Source organism: Elaeis guineensis, chromosome 1 (assembly GCF_000442705.2).
Source record: "Elaeis guineensis isolate ETL-2024a chromosome 1, EG11, whole genome shotgun sequence".
NCBI classification, from domain to species: domain Eukaryota; kingdom Viridiplantae; phylum Streptophyta; class Magnoliopsida; order Arecales; family Arecaceae; genus Elaeis; species Elaeis guineensis.
In genome coordinates, this window is record NC_025993.2 from 149,647,646 (window position 1) to 149,668,700 (window position 21,055).

The following is a 21,055-nucleotide window of genomic DNA, read 5'->3' on the forward strand; positions in this document are numbered from 1 at the left end:
ATAGTAGTATGTGCACCCTATCAAATCTCAGGGAAGAGAGATTTCTGATCGTAGTAACAAAGGTAACCTATTCGAATTTACTTAGTTATGAATTAATTACTCCAAAATTAAAATCTTTAGCAATGATGTGTGGCTACATGTGCATTATAATTAGTTGCTCAAACCCAAATGGTTGAACCGGATCCAATTATCGCATGAATAGATATTGGATTAAAATTAAAAATTTTCAATCCTTTAACTAGTCTGAATCTGAATCTGAATCAAAAGAGGTACCTAGAGCATATACCATCCATCAAATACTAGCAACCATAACGTTAACAAAAGAGCCATAAATTTGTGGTCCAAATCCAACCAATATCATTTACTATTTGTCACGATCGCTTTCATGATTTCCACGAACCATCCATTTTAACTATGTGGGTTGCAAGCGCATGGTTTCCCGGGTGTCTTCTTTTCGTATCCGGTCTTCGATCACATCTTTTGACGAAAACCCCAGATACAAACGCCCGGTGCATGTCATCCCGCAATGGTCGGCCAGAGAGGAACACTTTTCCCTTTCCACGCCATTCCCCGCTCGTCATCGCACGGAAAGCGAATAATAATAAAAAACAAGCAAAAGACCACCCCGGAGTACCTCCACAACGGCAGTTAATGCCGCGGCCAACCTCATGATCTCCCCACCTGCGTGCCCCTGCATAACCAGCACCGCAAATGGTATAATAACTGGGATGGACGAGGGTCCCACCTACGTAACGCACCCACCGCTCCTCATTTATGCGCCCACGGCCTTCACGTTCTGACGCGACCCTTCTTTCCCTTCTTGGAGTCGGTCTAACGGAGTGGTTTAGTCAGATATATATTTTACTATTTTTTAAATTTTAAAAGAAAATTTTCTCCTCACTCTCGAATACCCACTTATTAATAGTCTCTCTTTCTCTAGATATATAAGTATACCAAGGTTTGCTACGAAGATTCTCTTTTGTTTTGTTTTTCTTTCGTCCATCTCAAGCCCCTTCATTCCTGATCCCTTCCATCACTTGGTGAGCTCCTTCTTTGATAAAAAAGAAAATAAAGAAAGGAAATACTTTGCCGACACTAGTTCTCTGTCTGGAGGCAAGAATCTGAATCTCTCTGTTTTCTTGATCACAGGAGGAGCTGTCATCACGGGCAAGTATAGAGAGAGTGGTTAAGTTTTAGAGAGAGAGAGCGAGAGGGGAAGGGGGGTAGGGGTGGGTTTCCGATGGGAGGGCTGCGAGAGAGACGGCTTCTCTCCGATCACCCGAGGCCAATGCATCGTTCCATGGCGGCATTGGCAGCGCTCGCGGTTCTTGCGGTTTTTTTCGGCTCGCTGGCGGTGGTGGGGGTGGAATCGGCCACCGATCCCTTTGATGGTTTTCATCATTTGCTTCTACTATCTTATTGAATTCATCTTTCCATTGTTATTATTTATCTATTCGAATCCTTTTCCGGCTTTTGTTTCTCCCGGTTAATTCGTTTTTCGTTGTGTGTTAAGTTTTCTGCACTTTTTCTCCTTCCGTTTCTTGATTTGGTGAATTGGTTTTTATTGTATGACTCAAAAGTAGAAGACAGTAGGAATTTCAGGACCAAGAAGATTCATCGTTGCAAGATGATTATTTTTTAATCTTGTTTTCCTCTCATCATGTTTGTTCGAGCTTCTGCTGTTTTTTGACAACTATCTGCTTTCATTATTGTGTTCTATTATTTTGTGAAATCACTGGAGCAATATAGTTGCAATTTCATTATGTTCATTTTTGTTCTTATTCATCACTCTTGCTATTCTGGGAGTGAGTGTGTGTCCTCTGGTTTGCAGTTCAAGCTCTTGGAGTGCTGTATAGCTCCTTAAATAGCCCTCCACAACTGTCCGGGTGGACATGGAGTGGTGGTGATCCCTGTGGAGATTCTTGGAAGGGGATAACTTGTTCTGGTTCCGCTGTCACTGCCATGTAAAAAGAGAACAAATGATATCTCAATTATAGTCTTCTGTTCAATAAAATTTTTATTTAGGAGTTATGCTTCTTATGGTGCTATACTGCTACAACAGGCAGGTGTCTGGGATGGGGCTGAATGGTACGCTGGGATACCTCCTTTCAGATCTATTGTCTTTGAAAACATTGTAAGGAAACTAATTCATATTCTCTTTCACTTATGAAGATAATCGAGTATCCTGTGATTGTGGAATTGTTTTCTTTTTTCTTCGTTTAAAATCCTCGGTGATAGGGATATGAGCAACAACAGCATACATGACGGGATTCCATATCAGCTGCCACCAAACCTTACCTATCTGTAATGTTTTATGTCTTAGTACTCTACTTGTCAAACAATTTTTTTCACAACTCTCAGATGTTGAAGTTTAGGCTTCATTCAACGGTGCAGGAATCTTGCAAACAATAATCTTTCTGGGAACCTTCCTTACTCCATTTATACAATGGTTTCCCTTAATTACCTGTAAGTTGATTGTCTAGGATATAACGTGCTATTTTTCATGAAGCAAACTTCATTCGCTGATGATTAATATATAATTATTGATTGCAGCAATCTCAGCCACAACTCATTATCTCAACAAATTGGGGACATCTTTGCAAACCTTCAAGACCTCTCTGAGTTGTAAGATCTTTGGCGAGTCAGACTGTTTTGATGCTCTTATTCCTTGCTGCTTTGTCTATCAGTCTTCACATTTATTGAAAAAAGACCTGTTCTACTCGGTTATGGTGGTCTATTGCTTATTCCTTATAATTAGTGGGATCTATAATGTATCTTGAGAATTCTATTTCGTCTTACCATAAGCCATATTATCCTAGTAGAAATTCCTGAGAATTGTCTGAGGACTACATCTTATAGACATTAAGATATAACTGAAAAGAACAAAAGGATCCAAGTACTTAATCATTTTACATTTTTCCTTTCCTCAAACATCCTGAATATATTAATCAAAGAAGATGTGACTAGACTATACTTTTTTTTATTTGATTTTCTTGTATCCATTACTAAAATTTATACAAGTTTTATCTAAAATAGTATTACATTGGACTTCACATAACAAATCAATTTTTTCTGATTGGTTGCCACCATTTTTTGCATAGGCAATTTTATGCTTAGGCTATATAATTCTGCAAAGCTCCAGACGGTGACAACTTTATGATGATCTAAATAGTCCCATATAATGTCATTGGAAAATGTGTAAGACAAAGTTCGTTTGGACTTTAGAGTTATGAGACTTATGTTGAACAGTGCCCCTTGCAAAAATGAAAGATCTCGTGAGAAAAAATTGGAATGTTTTCATTACATTCACCGTATGGTAAAAGATCTTTACTTATGTGCATGCGACTGAAAACGGGCCAGAAAATTCACTACGAGCTAGAGAGCCTCTAGGTAGAAGATTTCGAGACAACTATATGGGAAATAAAGACTGAGCAAGACTGTAACCAAACATAAGTTTATTTACATTGGTTGACTCATATGAGAAAATAGAAACTGTACGAATGTCATTGGGAGATTCTATTTAACTATATAGATTGTAGGATTGTAGATGCAGTGGTCCTTTTGGAGGTCAGGGAAGTCTATTTAAAAATGAGAATCAAGTCTTCAAAAGCATTCACCGTACTGCCCCATTCTGGATGGTGTGGAGCGTACCGTACCATACCAATACCGTACCAATATACTGAACCGGCCTGTACCAACACAGATGTACCATACCATACCATGTACCAACACTATAGTAGGATTCATTGGTACGGGATCCGGTACCGAGATGGTAAACCTTGCTTCAAATTGTTAAATATGGTCTTTCTATCTTTCAACTATATAAAGGATGGAAAAATTTGAGTGTGAACTAGTTGTTATTTGATCTGAATAGCACCATTTTAATGAATATAATGACTAACTGGAAATGGTAACATGGGATAAGGCAACAAAGGAAAGCAAGTTCTCTAATAGCATGATATATCATATGGTACTTTGCTTAATTTTGGAGGAAGAGAAAAAGTACTGAATTCTGCTTTTTCCATAACATTATTAAATTTAATGAAGCCTTTAGTATTAAATTACTAATCATAGCTTTTAAACTCTGGCAAGAGAACAAATGAGAAGGGATAAGACTCAGTAAACAAATGAGAAGGGATAAAACTAAGTGGGATTTGCCACTATACTAGCTCATGGCATGAACATTTGCAAAGCTAGATGGTTAAGTAGATGATGCCAATTCGTCTCAAATTAATGTTGTGGGTGCAACTTTGATAGGGAAATCACGTGAACTTCATCATCATTGATGGTCATCCTGTTTGTGCGAAGTGGAGAGAATATATTTTTGTTGGTTTTAATAAGGCAAATGGCAGGAAAATCATGATAGAAGTGCTCAAACTAGGTAAATGGAGTTTCATTAAGCTTGTAGGTGGCATGATACATGTGAACTACATTACAGGGAAAGAGAAATAGGCATGTAAAATAAGAAAGGCTTCTTTTAGGTGCATTAAGTAAGCAACTAACCATTATCAGCTCATGATTAAGGTTATAGCGATCTTTTTCTTATGCAAAAAGAAGTGATTGTCTTTCGTTGTGGGGATAAAATTCTCAATTGTTGTCTTACCGTACACTTGGTTGAAGTCATATGCAACTAAGAAAGATCATTAGCTGATCTACCATGCCATCAAAGTTGTTTTAACATTGTAGACCTACTTTTGATCGCTGTTGCTTCTCCCACAGGATGGGGACAAGATCCCACGGACAAGCATGATAATGGGCCTAGAGCTTCTCAATGATGCATGCCTAACATTTTGATTACCGAAAATTGTAAGGTTTATGAGTTCCTACTTCCTAACTACATTTTCAATGCTGAAAATTGTACCTTGGGTGTGTGTGTGGGGGGGGGGGGGGGGGCGGGTGTGGAGGGGATGTGGAAACGTAAAGATTTTGAGTTCCTACTTTCTTTCTGTATGAAAGAGTGCAAGAACTAGAATTACAGAGCATGAAGTAGCTACTAGTCAGGTTGTCAGATGCCTATAGATTGAGGCATTGGGCATATGTGGTCATCACGTGCCATTGCCTTCCTAGTTACCATCCTGTGGAAAGATTTTTACATTTTCCTTTGAAAATGATATAATATACAGGGAGGCTAATTAGGCTGGTGCAATTACCTAAAGAAAGCCAATCATGTTGTGTGCATCTGTCGCTGTTGGTACAGTTAATCTGCAGCATACAGGGACATGACCATGTGCATGTTAACACATAGTTGTTTTTCAGAATATTCTTCTTTATGTCTGGTACTAGTGAATGCATACTTCATTCTCAGTTTATAATTTCCCTGCCTGTGCCGTAAAGCCCATTTCCTAGTCATGCACAAAGAAGAGTTTTATGAACATTTTCTTGCCTAAAATGGTCTTTTGTTTTGTTCTTCATATTCATTTAAGATTGTATGGCAGGGATTTGTCGTTCAATAACCTGACAGGAGATCTTCCAAATTCTCTGAGCTCTTTGTCACATCTTTCCAGTCTGTAAGTGCACTTTAAATGGATTATTGCCAGAACATCTGCTGCATATTTTCCAGCTATATTTATTATTTTTCCAGGTTTTAAAGATATCCCCCTTTTTGCAGTTATTTGCAAGAGAACCAATTAACTGGCCCGGTGAATCTTCTTGCTAACCTAGATTTGACTACTCTGTGAGTTACTCTATATGCAATGCCAGGCTTTATTGTCACATTCATTATCAATAATACTCTTTATTCTTTGTCAGCAATATTGCAGACAACAATTTCAGTGGTTGGATGCCGCAGGAATTCAGTTCAATTCCAAATCTTATGTGAGTATCAATGCAGTCTTCATTCCCTTTTCTTTTCTCTTTTTTTTTTTTTGTTTTTCACATCTAATTTTCTGACTTCTGCTTGCCATTGTGCGTGTAGTACTGGAGGCAACACGTTTGCTAATGGTCCTGCTCCACCACCACCACCATATGTGCCACCTCCTCCTAGTAGACCTCATAAAAATCGTAATCATACGAAAGCACCTACAGATACACCACAGGGGCCTGAGAGCAAACCATTCCATCCAGACAATGAGAATAACAAGAAGAGTTTGACAGCAGGTTCGGTCACAGGGATAGTTATCGGCTCAACACTTGGTGCTTTATGTATAGTAGTAGCTGTTATTTTTTACCTTTGGAATGTTCCAAAGAAAAAGGATGATACTAGAAATAGTACAAGCCCTTATTTAGCATCTGCTACCCTTGGTGAAGATAGAGGTAACCTTTTATTTCCGAACTTTTGCTTTTATGGATCTTCTTCTTTCATGACCGTGACAATTTTCTTCCTGCCTTAAGTTTGGAAGTGATTAGTATTTGTTCTATTAAGAAATGATATTTAGATGGTAAAATACTTATGGCAATATGATAGTGATGTACTATAGTCCTAAAACAATGTGGTTAAAAATATATCTTTTTTTTTTCTTTTGACACATTGAATATCATGACATTTTCTATCTTCAAGCTTTCACTCTTAGTTGACCTCGTCATTGGAGGACTTTACCACTCAACTATGTCACTTTGAGAAACAATACAATATTTTCTAATGGATAGTTGCTAGTCTCTAAGCATAATGCATGGTTAAATTTCAGAACATATTTTGCTGAACAAATTTAGATCAACTATTCTGGAATTGAACCTATAAGCTAGGCAATGGAGCTTTAGGAGAGGGTGGTGGGGTAATTATTAGAACATAACATCTAACCATGACCCTGTCCACTGGAGGTCAGCAGTGAGGTTGTGTACATGCTTTAGGCAGTTCATGAGAAAATTTTAGTGATGGAGTATATGAGATCTCCAAATCATCTGCATTAATTTGGAAAAAAAAAAAGCATGTGATATAATTGCATTTGCATGATTGATAATTTTGTGTTTTTAATAAATAAACCATAAGCATTACATCATGCCTTGTTCGAACTATTTAGACTCAGCTTTATGAATCCTCATTCACCAAGCGTTCATATTAGGGTTGCCTATGATTTAGGTCAAGCTTTTCCATTCTCCAAAAATTTCATAAATTAAATAATTTACTTTGTGCTACTAATGGTCGACGGTGTATATATGTAACTTAGTATGGCCTAAGCTCATAATCTATTATGGGAAAGTGTTAACTATTTGCATTAAGGTTCGCCGTCTTGATACTAGATCCTGTACCAGTAAAATCCCATTATAGTGTCGGTATGCAGTACGGTACTATACGGTAATATCGATATAGGATGGTATGGCGTACCTGTATGGTATGGTATGCCCCATATCGTTTGGTAGAAGGTGGTACGGCGAACCATGATTTGCACTATGACATATTGTTGGGAAAGAGTGTTAGGATATGGGTATTTGATATGAACAAATATGAAGTACGGCAGAAGGGAAAAACATGAGTCCTTTGTTGGTTAAATTTCATATTCATATGCATCTATACCTTCGTTCCTATTAAATAGAAAACAATGAGTTATTTGTAACATTATTAATCACTATCTGTTGAATGTATTGGATACAAATCATGTTAATTGCTATCTGTTGAATGTAACTTCATGGTTTCATTAGGATTTAGTGCTTGTTATCATGGGCAAATGTGAACACCATGACTTGAAGGCTTTTCTGTTCTGATTTAAATTTATCCTCTGTATTTCATCTTCTGATTTATAATTATGCTCTATATTTTGTAACCATTTTAAATTTTAAATATGCCAATTCCTTAATTTTCTTCCTGCCATGCTTTTTACTTTTATAGCAACTGACAAGGAGATGCGAGAGCAAAGGCTTAAAACTGCTTCAGTGACAAGTCTGAAACCCCTACCAGCTGAGAAAATGATGGTCGAGAAAGTATATGGGAAAAATGGATCTGGAAAAAGACCAAAAGTCCCTATAACTGCAACTTCCCATACCATTGCTTCTCTTCAAATTGCGACAAACAGTTTTAGTCAGGACTCCCTTGTTGGTGAAGGTTCCCTTGGTCGGGTTTACAGGGCAGAAATTTCTAATGGAAAGGTAGTGAAAACTTCTTATGCAGAACCTTCTATTCATTGATTCCATAAAAATGCTAAAAATTTTATGCTGAGCTTCTTGACATATCATCTTCATTAAAAATTCTTAACCACCTTGTTGCCCACTAATTATACATTTACTGAGCATGTCATGTCATGGTTTCTCAACTTTGACATTGCTGTAGAAAACATATCTTTTGAATCCCTACTGCCACACTTTAGTGGGCAACTGTAGCTGTATCTATCAGCTACTATTACATTTAACATCCTAAAAGGGTACATGAATTGGAAGTGCAATTAGCAACAATGCTGCTTCATGGCAGATCCCTATCTTATCAATTTGCTTACTGTTACTTATTGGAAGTTTCATTTAGATTGGAAAAAGCATTCTCTTAAGAACCTTCCATTAATTATTTATGACGATGGTAAAACAAGCAGTCATCATATCCAAACAGTCCATAGAAATCCAGAAAAGTATCATGCGTCTGCTGTTCAAGTTAACCACTGTCCTGGCAAGTGGTGAGCATCACCTCCCTGATTTGAATGCAGGACAAATACTGCTACTGGTTAAGGTGTCTTGGAAAAAAAAAATGTGGTTGGTGAATCATGAGTAACCGGATAGATCTTATGTGGACGGTGAATGTATTAACTGCTTGATAGATGGAGGGCACCCATCATCTTAAGAGGAAAATTAAAAAACCACCAATTTCAAAAGTACATGCTTATAAGATATATTGTTTGATAAAGAATTGGCCATGGTTTTCTTTTGATACTTTTTGTAGTTACTCCATAGTGAGTTATATGCTGTTTCTGTCATTTTTGCCTAATATGTCATTCCTCATAGGCATCTGAGATAACATTATGTCTTGTTGTTTTAACTCTAGTTAACTTGTGTACATCTGCTTTATAAATTTCAAACTCAGTAAGCAGAACACAGGATGCTAGACCAACTCTCAAACTTCATATAACTTAAACTTTAATAGAATTTTACTCATTGAAGTTAATTTCTCCATATCTCTCATTTTATTTTATTATATTCAACCATGTTCACGCGTTATCATGGTGAATTTACTTGCCCCTAAAGATCTAGTTGAATTTTGATACTTGGGAGACATCACTTTGTGCTGAATAATGTTAGTTAAGATGTAGCTCTCAACTGGGTGACTGAAGGATCGGCTATCAGATAAGTAATTCAAAGTTGACCTGGAGCCTTGACCTCGCCCTCTGTAAGTACAATAGTGATCATTAATGTCCGGTGTCTTGGGGCATCCATAGATGCTGACCTAATCCATGTGACATTATTCTTTTTTTAAAGTAGTGAGGGGAAGCCTTACTAGTTTGGAGGTTGCTCTTGGCAGAGGCCTTGGACTCCAGAATCATCATATCTAGTTATCATCCATCCTCTTGATGTATTAAGTCGGCATGTACCAGAAGACATAATAGTTAGCTTCCAGCTCTATGATTACATGGATGATTAAAAGTTCAAAATGTTTAGGTTCTATACTGATGCATATTAAATCCCATCATTGCTAGGTTATCTCTGTTAGCATGCATGTTAATTTTCATGATGGGGCACATAGCTTAGGGGTCATTTTGTTTCTATTCTTCCATTCAAGAACCTGATACCAACTTCAAAGCCTAATACTGTTGTTTACTTGTATCTTCATCTATCTTTGTTTCTTTTTTCTTTCTTTCAGAGCCTTGACGGTAGAGATGCTGAATCGTAATTCATTTTTTGATGGTCCATACTTTATCTTAAGAAGAAATTCATATTTTTTGATATCACAATAAAAGATCTTGCATTTTCTGCTTCCTTGAAATCATGAGAATTGTAGTTTCTACATGTGAAACTAATCAATCCTTATTTCTGTCAACATCTTAGATTGCCATAATTACTTGAATCTAAGCAAATTGAAGCAAATAACTATCAGTGTTTGCATTTTTCAGTGAAAGTCCATTTGGTCTAAAACAAGTAGCGATGCAATATCTTACATTTGTAGTTTGCAATTTGCACATTGCGTACAAAAGTGACCTTTGCATGCTTGATGAACGTTCAAAATTCGGATTAATAAAGACTGTAAGAACCAAATATGGTAACTGTGTCAGGCTGGTACTGCTATTGGCACAGGATTGGCATGGAACCTACTAAATCATATTTGTAGTTGTTTAAAATTATTAAAAGGGTCTTTTTTTGAATTAAGTCCTTTTTAGTACTTTTTTCAGCGTGGCTTGGTAAAAGCAGTTCCACCAGCGTTGATATTTAAAACCTGGCCCCAACTTATTTTCTATAAAAAAAATTCTCTTTTAGGTGGATGAAGAAGTTTTTCCAAGAAAAGGGTTCTGGTCCAGAAGTTATGAGGAATGTTGCTGGTGGGGTCTTATGGTAGTTTAGATGTAAGCAATTCTAAAGAGAGAAGATAAAGACTTCGACGTTTGTTTTTTCTCGTAGCACGATTGAAAGACTTTCCTAAGTTCATTTTATTTTGAAATCTGGCTGGAAAGAGCTAGTTATCATAGAATTAAACTTGCTTTTTTTTTTCTGACATTCTTTATCGAGGAACTTTTCTGACACATGTATCTCGATAAATGTGGTATCCCGGAGTTGTTATGTCTAGGGTAGCATATGCTGTTTCTGGTAATGTCGCCTTGAAGAATATCAAAATCCAATATTCTGTAAATTCTTCCGGAAAAAGCTGATTTGGTGTTTCCTGTTCTTGTTTATTTTATTTGCTCCTGTTTCAATTCTAATTCTATCTCTGGTAATCTGTTCAAACATTCATTGCTGCTGAAAATCTTCAAAATGCATCTTGCTGAAATATTCATGAATAGTTAATTGTAGCTTTCATTTATATAAAATGTCTGCTGAGATGCAAATGACAATCATTTCTTGCCTCCCCCAGGTTTTGGCTGTTAAGAAGATCGATAGTGCAGCACTGTCCTTACAGGAGGAAGATAATTTTCTTGAAGCTGTTTCAAATATGTCACGACTTAGGCACCCAAACATTGTGTCACTTGTAGGATACTGTGTTGAACATGGCCAACGGCTTTTGGTATATGAGTATATTGGAAATCGAACACTGCATGATATGTTGCACTATGCTGATGATAGCAGCAACAAGCTAACCTGGAATGCACGCGTGAGAGTGGCACTTGGCACAGCTAGGGCTCTAGAGTAAGCTGTCAGTTTGTACAACTTTCTGATTTGCGCTTATAAGAAATAATGCTCAACTAACCATAACCTTTCAATTTCTGTTCAGGTATCTACATGAAGTTTGCTTGCCTTCACTTGTGCATAGAAACTTCAAGTCAGCAAATATCCTACTGGATGAAGAGCTGAATCCTCACTTATCAGACTGTGGTCTGGCTGCATTGACACCCAATACCGAAAGACAGGCAAGTAATCAAGCAATACACATCATCTTTTTTTCTTTTTTCTTTTTTTCTGGTAAGAAGCCTCAGATATAGTTCAATAGCATAATAAGATGAAACATGATCCATGATCTTCTAAAATTATCACTTGTCTGTACGTTTATTAGGTTTCAACTGAGATGGTTGGTTCATTTGGTTATAGCGCTCCTGAATTCGCAATGTCTGGAGTATATACTGTAAAGAGTGATGTATATAGCTTTGGCATAGTGATGTTAGAGTTATTGACAGGTCGGAAACCATTGGACAGGTCTCTCTCAATTGCCATATTTTTTTTTTTCTCTTGTAGGTTTGGCTGGGTAAGTTATTTTAAATTTGTTAATGTGATATTTTGTTTGTCAATTTCCTATTTGCATGTTGGATATTTCAGTTCTAGAGAAAGATCAGAACAGTCTCTAGTCAGATGGGCTACTCCACAACTTCATGATATTGATGCATTGGCAAAAATGGTTGATCCAGCATTAAACGGAATCTACCCTGCAAAGTCGCTTTCACGTTTTGCTGACGTCATTGCGCTATGTGTTCAGGTACTTCATCTTATTTTTATCTTCTTGTTGCACATTGAAAAATATATCAAGTGCTTGATGGTTGTATCCAGGACAATGCTGACCTGAATTTACAATCTAGAATGCTTAACTTTGTTAATATGCATATGAGTTGAAGTTGCTTCTGCTACGTATCGACCTCCATCAGAAATTTGATTTGTAGAGTTTCATAGTTTCAGTGGTCTTCCAAAGCTATTCTTCAATAAATTTCCTAACAAGTTGAGATAGTCAACTAATTCAAAAAAATTCCCTGGTGGTCTCTTCCACACTCTGTTTCTTATTTTTCTGATTATGAGATTAAAATAACAGGGGGTCTATCTTATTCTCTAACTTTTCTTCTGTCTTAGATAGCACTGAGTTTATGCTATTCTAAAACATTGGTTTTCACTAAATTGTTTTGTTCTGGCTTTTTATCTTCAAGTCACCAACTCATGATCCATCCCATCTGATTGTCACCATCCTTGGGTGTATGGGCGCTGTTTGTCTTTGTATTACATAACTACCAGCCGCTTCCCCACCCAAAAAGGAAAAAAGCCAGCTATGTAGACATGTGCTACAGACAGAAGCACAGTCCTGTCCTTATGCACATGCACACACCAAACGCTTATCCATGACCCCTGTGCACAGATGCACACAGGGGTGCAGGCATACAAGCATCCATGCACATGCAGACACATGCTACAGAAGATGGTACTAAACACTGATGGGGAACAAGAGGTCTGAATTATAATACTCCAACCTCTGCGGTGGATGCTGACATTAGAAACTGTACCAAAGGAATGGGAAATTCCTGTGTACCAGAATCCAGAATGGGAAACTGTTTCGTATGCTTTCACTTATATATATATATATATATAAAGCTATATTTCCCAATTTTGATGTATCTTCGTGAGACCTTCTAGAAAATCAGATTGATTTGGTAAGGATATAGGGTTATGGGAAATGGTTTTGATGTATGATTGTATGTTTCTGCAGCAACTGATCTTTAAGATTCTGAATCATTTGATATTCGATAGTTTCCAGGAGGTAACTGATAGTGAGTGTTATTCTGGCACCAGGCACCCCCCTCCTGGAGTCTGTATTATTTGTTAAATGCTAATCATTCTTCATTTCTTTTTTCCATTTTTGAGTTCTAAAAGTACTTCCCACTTCCAACAGTCTCTCAAACCAGTTATTTTGGTCTGTGTAGCCTGAGCCAGAGTTCCGCCCTCCCATGTCTGAAGTTGTCCAACAACTAGTTCGGTTAATGCAAAGGGCAAGCATAGTAAGACGAAGCTCTGGAGATGAGCTTGGATATTCCTATAGGGTACCAGAGCATGAAGTTAGTATGACGGATTTGTCTTTTTAGATTGATACTCTTGCTGCCGGTGTGCAGTTCCATTGGGGTGCATGGGCCAAGGGAGCACCAAAACAGAATCCAGTAGTCCAATTGCATGTCTGGTACAGCAGATCCTGCACCCGTGAAATCCAGTGGTTGCGAGCATCTCAGGGCAATGGAAGAATAATCAAGGTTAATTTTCATTTTGTATGCTAAGACGTCTCCTCTATTTCAATCAATTTTCTGTAGATCTAGATGGGTCTATATGCGTTCCTTGTACATTTGTTGTAGCAAAATAATTTTTTAATGAAAAAAGAAATGAGCATCGAAAGTTTATTCCTATTGCATTTCAATTTGTCTTTTTTTTTCTTTCTTTCTCCACCCTGCATTACTGTGGAACGTATATGCATGATTCAAGCGAACCTTTATTCACAACCTAAGGCAAATTTCAGTTTTTCTTGAACAGGCCAAATAGTTTCTCATGCAGTATTATTGCAATTTCGCAGGTGTTGGCACTGTTTTGACAATGCCAACACAAAGAAAGCAGAAATTATTTAGCGACCACACTGCGCCTGGCAAGTGTGGAGTGCCATTTAATTTAGCATATACGTGCAGGAATTGCTTGAATTCCCACTTTAGCTGACCAGGTTGAGGCCATAAGTCTCATATCCTGGAGTATCATCTCCGATGAATGCGCCCATGTTGATTCTTCTTAGATAATCATTTGGTGAGAGGTTGACAAAGCTGAGCAAATTATATTAGCAAGCAAGTATCGATTTGAAAAACAAAAGAAATCATGAAACAAATAAAAGAATCAAGCATTTTGCATCAGTTAGTCGTGGAATTCTCTTTCCTGTGTAGCTCACAGGTGTCTGTACCAGGCATTTCTATGTATAATGCTGGAGGCGCAATCTGTCTGAGTTCTTGCTTTGTTTGAAGCTTATATAGCTGGTTTATAGACCTTTCTATTGCCTACTTAGTTGTAACTTTGAGGGAGCGAGAATTAAATGGTTATACCTCAGGATGGCCCGGTAGCTTGTTGGCCATTGTGAGCAACGATTTAGGGAGGAAACAAAACGCAATAAATCAGTAAAATATATAGAAAGAATGAACTAAAAAACTTCTTTTTGGGGGAGTAAATAATTACAAAAAGAATCTCTGAAGCTTGCTTCGCTCCTTTCTTTCTTTTCCTTTCTTTTCCTATATGATATACTCATATATATCATCTTGACCTCTATATATACCATGGTAACAATAACACTCTATAAGGGGAAGAAAAAAAAAAAAGAAGTAAATAATTTATGCTCCTTTCATCATTCTCACATGTAATCTGCTGCCTAATCCTAGCAAAGAGGAAATTTGAGGCTGCGCTTCCAACCGATCAAACTTGGCAAACACTCCCACCAGCGTCGCCGTGTTGTATGTACATGCCTCGGTCTGCATGTAATTCCCTCTGGCGTCCCTGAACACATCCTTGGCGTCGGGGCCGCCGACGACGGCCCCGACGAGGACGTTCGGATTCTCCTTCTGCCGACCGAACCAGGTGTCGTACCCCTGCGTGCAACCGATGAAGGCCTTGTGCTCCTTGTAGGAGATGCTAGACGCTGCCCGGTGGTGCACCCTCGCTGGAAACTTGGGTCCGAAGCCCACCAGGTAGCTCATGCCCATGGGGTTGGCGCCCAGGATGTAGTCCACCTGCGACTTGGCCAAGGAGAGGAGTTCTTCAGGTCCCAATGTGCCTTGGGGGCAATGGAGCACCTCGCCGGAGCTGGCCAAGTAGTCGGAGAAGGCCGTGAGGAGGAAGGTGGCGCCTGTGACGTACTGCATGTTGTTCCACTGCCGGACGTAGAGGAGGCCGCCTGGTGTGCGCCGGACGTTGCCGCCGTTTTTGTTCTTGTTCAGGCAGGAGCACAAGTAGTGCTCGGCCTTCGATCTGTATTGCTCCAGCGTGCTTCTGTGTTTCTCTTGGAGACTTGCACCTTCTTCCATCAGCAGCTGAGATGAGTAAATAACGTTGTTACCGTTAAGTTCTTGGGACCAAAAAGAAATTACCTAATAAATTTCAGCTGAGAAGAGTAATTAACATTACTACTATTAACTTATTGGAATAGGAAAAAAAAAAAAGCTAAATTTATTCTAAAGAAATCCTGAAGAGACATGAATTTTCAGGACAGTCATTGCTTATATATGAAGCAAACAAACGGAAGGGCTAAAAAAAAAAAAAATCCAAGAAAAAAAAAAATCAAAGAGAAAAGAATGGATACTGGGATATAGAATGTATGGAATTATGAAATGACTAGATGGATCGCTTTACCTCCAGTGAAAATTAAAGATGGTAGCAGGGGATCCTCAGTATCCCGAATTACAGTAATGCATGACTGAAATCTATCTGGTCTCGTTGGGTTAGCTAGATTTTGGGTTAGATTCAGCTAATAAATCGATTATGGGTCGGGTTCAGATCCTTTGCCAGGCCCATCCGGACTGGGAAAATTCGTCGGTGCACAAACTTATTGTATGCTATTATGGGCATTTCAGCCAGCAAGAGGATGATAGAAGAGGATTAGCTGTGATCCTCTCGGAGGAAGGATAAGGGAAAGTGACATTACAAAAAGACAAGTTCTGGGTTAGGTGATTAAGTTTCTGGTGCTAGCTGGACTGTAAATTTTAAGGTCTTCTAAGGGTATCCACAACTTTTGCGGTCAACATAGTACATGTAACCTCCACTTGCTCAACTGATTCAAACCCACTTGTGCTTGAGCTACCAATGCTGCCACCGGACGGAATTCCGACCAATTCAAACCAAGCTCAGAACCCCAACAGAGCAAAAAAAAAAAAGAAGTAGAAGAATATCAAATCTAAATACGATCCGCAGACATCTCCGAGAGACTATCAAGCATGTGTAAGGTCGAATACCCAGGTGGGATTTCGGTTGACCAGTCCCCACTTGCATCCCTCCTAACATGCAACGAAGCAGTTTGGTTGGTGGCTCCGTCCATTGACTCAAACAATGGGGGTCCCACCTGACACCATGTCGTGCATTCATGTGTCAGCTGGCCGGGATACATACTTAGTTCCTCGCTTTTAATATAAGCTTCCTAAAGGTTCTCACAATAGTAATATAAATGGTTACGTCGTCTAATCATGAGCCTTTTTCACACTCTTTTCACCACAAAACGACACTCTTGTGCTAACCATGACATCAGGACACGTTTGTTATGTAGGACAGCCAGGTAATCCCTTAGCCATTATAAAAAGAAAATCTCATAAAGAAATACATTTCTATTAAAAGAAACATGGTGAGATGGCCAGCTGCTGGTCCACTACTATCCATTATTTTCCTTCGTACATCCAAGTTTATATTCATTTCAAGATAAAAAACCATTGACTATGAAAATATATAACAACGCAATTATGTTATAGCAATAGTGGGGCATGTTATTTATGTTATAAAATTTATGACAGCCAGGATATAGCACGGCTAGTCAAGCCCAATGCAATGGCCGTGGTGGCTATTCTTTGTTTATTCGTGTTTTATCTATTGAACGAAAATTAAATATTTCTATTAACATGCTAATTGGTAAACATATATATATATATAAAATATGCAACGTGATGAAATAATATGTCATTTCATAAACAGTAGCTTTGTTGATCGCGACTTCAGTATTGCTGTTAGCCTGTTACTATCCATGATCGCCTTTTATCAACTAGTGCCAAATTATATGTTGAAATTAAAAATCCATTTGACTATATGCACATAATAATTGCTATTTCTGCCATCATGTACTATGAGCAGCCCGTTAGAATGGTGGGAATGTGTTTGGAAAAACAAGCTAACATCTTTGACATTAATTCTTTCATTTGGCCGACGACGACGGTGGAAAAAGAAAAAAACAGAGAAAATGGAAAAGGCTGAGGAGTTGAGAAACACCTTGGAAGCCAAGACCTGGAGGCCGGCGTATTTGATATCCCAGCTAAACTCGGATATGGCCCATGAGGCACCGCCTAACCGGAGCGCGTTATTCACCACGTATTCCAGATATTCCTCTCGCCCCGTCGCCCGGTGGAGCCACAGCGCCGCCCACAGCAGCTCGTCGCCGTATCCGCTCACCGACGGGTAGTAATTCTTCGCCACCCCGACGCTCCTGTCGTACCTCCCAGGATACTTATCCCCGAATTCAAACAACTGTAATCCGGATAACACAAATCCAAGGATATACCAATCCAATTAGAATTAGAACTGGGAGATGCTTCCCTTTTTATTGGATCCAAGAGTATATTTATATCCAACCAACCTGCCGGGCATGATGCAACAAGAGGTGGGAATAACGTGGATTGGATGTTCTGAACACGATGGACGCTGCCGCCATGGCGGCCGCCGTCTCCCCTGCGACTTCCGACCCGGGATTCTCGGCGTCGATCTTGTAGGCTTTTCTCGACGTGGTCATGTCCTCCGGCCTTTGCCAGCAGTAGTGGTCGGTGTCGCCATCACCCACCTACTCCCAATTATTTGTCACAAATTCAAAAGGATTAGGAACAGTAGAACGAAGCATGCCAGTCAATCCAAATTCTACAAGATTCGTGTAAAAAATAAAAAATCAAAAACCTGGATCCAGAGGACATTGGGCTGGGTGTGGGCTTTGATGAAGTAATCCGTCCCCCATTTGATCGCCTCCATAGCGTGCTCGATCTCCCCGGCGGCGGCGATCTCTTCGCCGTACTCCATGACGCTCCATGACAGCATTGTGATCGTGAAAGCCATCGGCAGGCCGAACTTTACGTTATCGCCGGCATCGTAGTAGCCTCCCACCAAATCGACCTGCAACCATTTAATTTGCTCTCGTTAGAGAAACAAAGGCAGCGATAAGAAAAAGAAGAAGAAAATTATGTGATGCAGTATAATATATATAGATGAGGGGACTGACTCCTTGTTCGAGCCCATCTGTGAGACCGGAGTGGCCGCGCCAGGAGATGCGCTGGTTGTAGGGGAGGTGGCCGGAGCGCTGGGCCTCGAAGTAGAGCAGGCTCTTGGAGAGAGCATCCCGGTAATCGAATGCGGCTCGGGCGGCCACCGGGCGATGGAGGAGGAGGAGGAGAAGAACCCATGGAATGAATGGTGTCATGAGAATGGAGGAGAGGACCCTGGAGATGATGATGATGATATCATGGCCTTCTGTCTCCCTCCTCCTGTCATACAAGACTGGGGGCATTCTTATGGATACTGTTTGTAAGATGGAACAAAGGAGGTGCCACCCCCCCCTTTCACTCTTTTATGGATGCTTGCCTAGAGGAAGACATTGAATATTTACTTTGAACCTCAAAAGCATTCGTTGCATGAGATTAATGCGAGCGTCTAAATTTGAGAATAAAGGATGGTATGAATCGAATGCATATCCAAATCAGATACACCTAATCAATCCACACCAAATCTTCTGCGTGTCGAGAGAATTTAAGAGGGAATTTTGGCGGGTTTACTGGGGAAGGATGGAGAGGGTGGCCTGAGAAGGAAAGGAAATGAATGGTTTTTAAGGGGGGGGGGGGAGAAGGCGTTCGTATATCTTTGTGGGTCGTGGGAAATTGGAGTCGCTGGGAAGGAAAGGATCGGGTTGGAGCGGAATAAATTAGTGTTATTTGGCGTATGCGGACAAAGATGGTGTGTGGTCACTTTCCAACTTCGCCTCCCATGACCGGCTGCATTTTTTGAACTTTGATTTGGGAACGGGGATGATTTTGCGATTCCAATACGTAACTTTTTGAGAGATCGGATACTTGCTTGCTTTTTTTTCTTTTTTTTTTTTTTTATTTTAATGATGGCTTGAAGTAGGGCTAACAATAGCATAATCTAAATCCCACTTGGTTGGCTTTTGACTCATAATTTTAGATATAAGCCTAACCCATAATTAGCTAACCATATTGAATCGGAGTGGGTTCATAAAACTAGGCAAGAAGGTCAGATCTAGTTATTGGCATCCGCATCATAGTAATCCACTTGAACCAAACTTAACCTGACAAATATTAGCTCAAATTCTTTTTTTTTAAAAAAATATTAATTAGCTAAAAAATCGGACTATGGCTTACTAATCTTAAACCTGAGTCAGATCATACGTCAAAAGAGATCTAACTTGAATGGCGTTAAGTGACTAAATTGGTAACGTCATTTATGTTGACACAAAATTTCATTGCAATATTTATCTTAATTTAGATTCTCTATGGTATGCAATGCATCCGTAAGATACGGTACATTGTATACATCGTTCATCGTATGATGGATAGTTATGTGTACAATAACGCTGTCCACATCTATTCATGATCATTCATGTACGATGAATGGTGCATGCTGTGCACGACAGAGGATCCGCACTCTATTTATCCCAGCTTTTGTCATGCAACTGATTGATGCAGTTGCCTCGGGGAGGAATCATAAGCTCTAACTCCGTTCCCTTTGTCTTTATCAACCCATAACCCCAAACCCTGAGTCCAAGTCCGGCGGTGATATGAGCCTGCTTGTCCAGCGTCGAAGTCATCTGGACAGCCAGCCAGTTTGACCGTTCCAAACAACTCGTGGTGGGAAAGGGCCACAATGCGACGGTCTCTTCTACAAGCTGGATTATATTGAAAGTGGTGGTTGAGTAATTGTATTTGTATACTCTAACTAAAGATTATATGGATATAACGTATATTAAGAAATAAAGAGAAGAAAACCTTGAATCCGAATTGAATAGTTGCCAAATCTAGGTTAGCCATCCCATTCATTTGAGGCTCTAGCATTTCACATTCTCACCGAATTATTATCTATTCAGGGCTCCATGCCTCCACTGGTCTTCAAGAAAGCAGTTTGATGTGTGAGTCTCACCTATCAAAGGTTACGGGGCCTTTAGAAAGGATTTTCTGTACTATTCTTCTAATAGGCTAGTTAATTGGTACCTCTAATGATACACTAGAAGGTGGGTTTGCAAGTCCACAACAGAACCGGTAGAATTTTGTTTGGTACATATTAGAATAGACGGGGGTTGTTAAACAAACCCTGTTTGGTCCAGTAAAGTAAAACTCCGCGTGGAACAAGTAAAATAATTTCGGCCAAGCTGGAAGTACGTGGAAGTCAAACAATATTATTATATATATAGGTTTAGCACAGGGAAACTGCAGAATGATATATGTAATGCTCCCATCGTTGATGCCTGCATATGATAGTCATGGTTCTGCCTACGTGGAGGACTGGAATGGTGCAGCTTGCGTGTGGAAATTTTTCAAACAATTTAGGTTTGGAACAAGGAAATTGCACCATGATACATATTATTAGTCGCATCCGTTAATACTTGCATATGATAATTGTGCTTCCGCCTACGTAGAAACGTGTTAACTTCATGCGTGGAAATTTTTCAACCTTCTTGTGCCTTAATTTTCGTACTTGAAGAATAAGTGGTATTTGCTATGTGAATGAACTAGAGCAACGATGACATGGTCTACATTTTGGACAGCCATTCCGGCGGCCTTGACATTGTAGCAATATGCCTAACAGTAAAATGTGAACCGATGTTAGACTTTGGTGCCTCTTATGCCCCCACGCGATTCTCTCTCCTCACCTGCCCGTGTGGGATATCACATAGATGTGAAAGCTGACCTTTGAACAAATTTCTTATTACAAAGACCAATCACATTTAGGTGTGCCAAGCTGAGGGGAAACTTCGCTTGGCAATATTCTTTATTGAGAAATATGTGTAGAGTGTATGTAAAAGACTAGTAGGCAAGTA

The 21,055-nt window shown here is 39.3% G+C and overlaps 2 protein-coding genes across 3 annotated transcripts; one reads left to right on the plus strand and one right to left on the minus strand.

The window, feature by feature from the left end:
* The first annotated feature begins 893 nt into the window (after nt 1-893).
* Nucleotides 894-13,659, plus strand: LOC105061037 (protein STRUBBELIG-RECEPTOR FAMILY 8). Of its 2 annotated transcripts, XM_010944961.4 has the most exons (17): nt 894-1,040; nt 1,150-1,391; nt 1,832-1,964; nt 2,063-2,134; nt 2,239-2,304; nt 2,395-2,466; nt 2,554-2,625; nt 5,436-5,507; nt 5,609-5,674; nt 5,749-5,814; nt 5,915-6,252; nt 7,763-8,019; nt 10,916-11,187; nt 11,273-11,408; nt 11,552-11,691; nt 11,812-11,968; nt 13,176-13,659. In XM_010944961.4, exons 2-17 carry the CDS (start codon nt 1,241-1,243, stop codon nt 13,332-13,334), a joined length of 2,229 nt encoding a protein of 742 aa, XP_010943263.1. In that variant the 5' UTR covers nt 894-1,040; nt 1,150-1,240; the 3' UTR covers nt 13,335-13,659. The 2 variants fall into 2 exon arrangements, with proteins under 2 accessions (XP_010943263.1, XP_019701521.1); XM_019845962.3 differs by having other exon boundaries at nt 963-1,391; nt 5,915-6,096; nt 13,176-13,658.
* Nucleotides 13,660-14,381: 722 nt separating this feature from the next.
* LOC105061036 (endoglucanase 11) lies at nt 14,382-18,828 on the minus strand. The gene is made up of 5 exons (XM_010944960.4): nt 18,230-18,828; nt 17,911-18,123; nt 17,600-17,800; nt 17,236-17,490; nt 14,382-15,299 (listed from the first exon to the last, which is right to left on the minus strand). Exons 1-5 carry the CDS (start codon nt 18,512-18,514, stop codon nt 14,604-14,606), a joined length of 1,650 nt encoding a protein of 549 aa, XP_010943262.1. The 5' UTR covers nt 18,515-18,828; the 3' UTR covers nt 14,382-14,603.
* Nucleotides 18,829-21,055: the final 2,227 nt, after the last annotated feature.

Coding starts and splice junctions, on each gene's coding strand:
- LOC105061037 (XM_010944961.4), top strand. CDS start 1,241: ATGGGAGGGCTGCGAGAGAGACGGCTTCTCTCCGATCACCCGAGGCCA. Junction 2,467..2,553: donor ATGGTTTCCCTTAATTACCT/GTAAGTTGATTG, acceptor TATTGATTGCAG/CAATCTCAGCCACAACTCAT. Junction 5,815..5,914: donor AGTTCAATTCCAAATCTTAT/GTGAGTATCAAT, acceptor TTGTGCGTGTAG/TACTGGAGGCAACACGTTTG.
- LOC105061036 (XM_010944960.4), bottom strand. CDS start 18,514: ATGCCCCCAGTCTTGTATGACAGGAGGAGGGAGACAGAAGGCCATGAT. Junction 18,124..18,229: donor CAGATGGGCTCGAACAAGGA/GTCAGTCCCCTC, acceptor AAATGGTTGCAG/GTCGATTTGGTGGGAGGCTA. Junction 15,300..17,235: donor TCCAGGTCTTGGCTTCCAAG/GTGTTTCTCAAC, acceptor TACTCATCTCAG/CTGCTGATGGAAGAAGGTGC.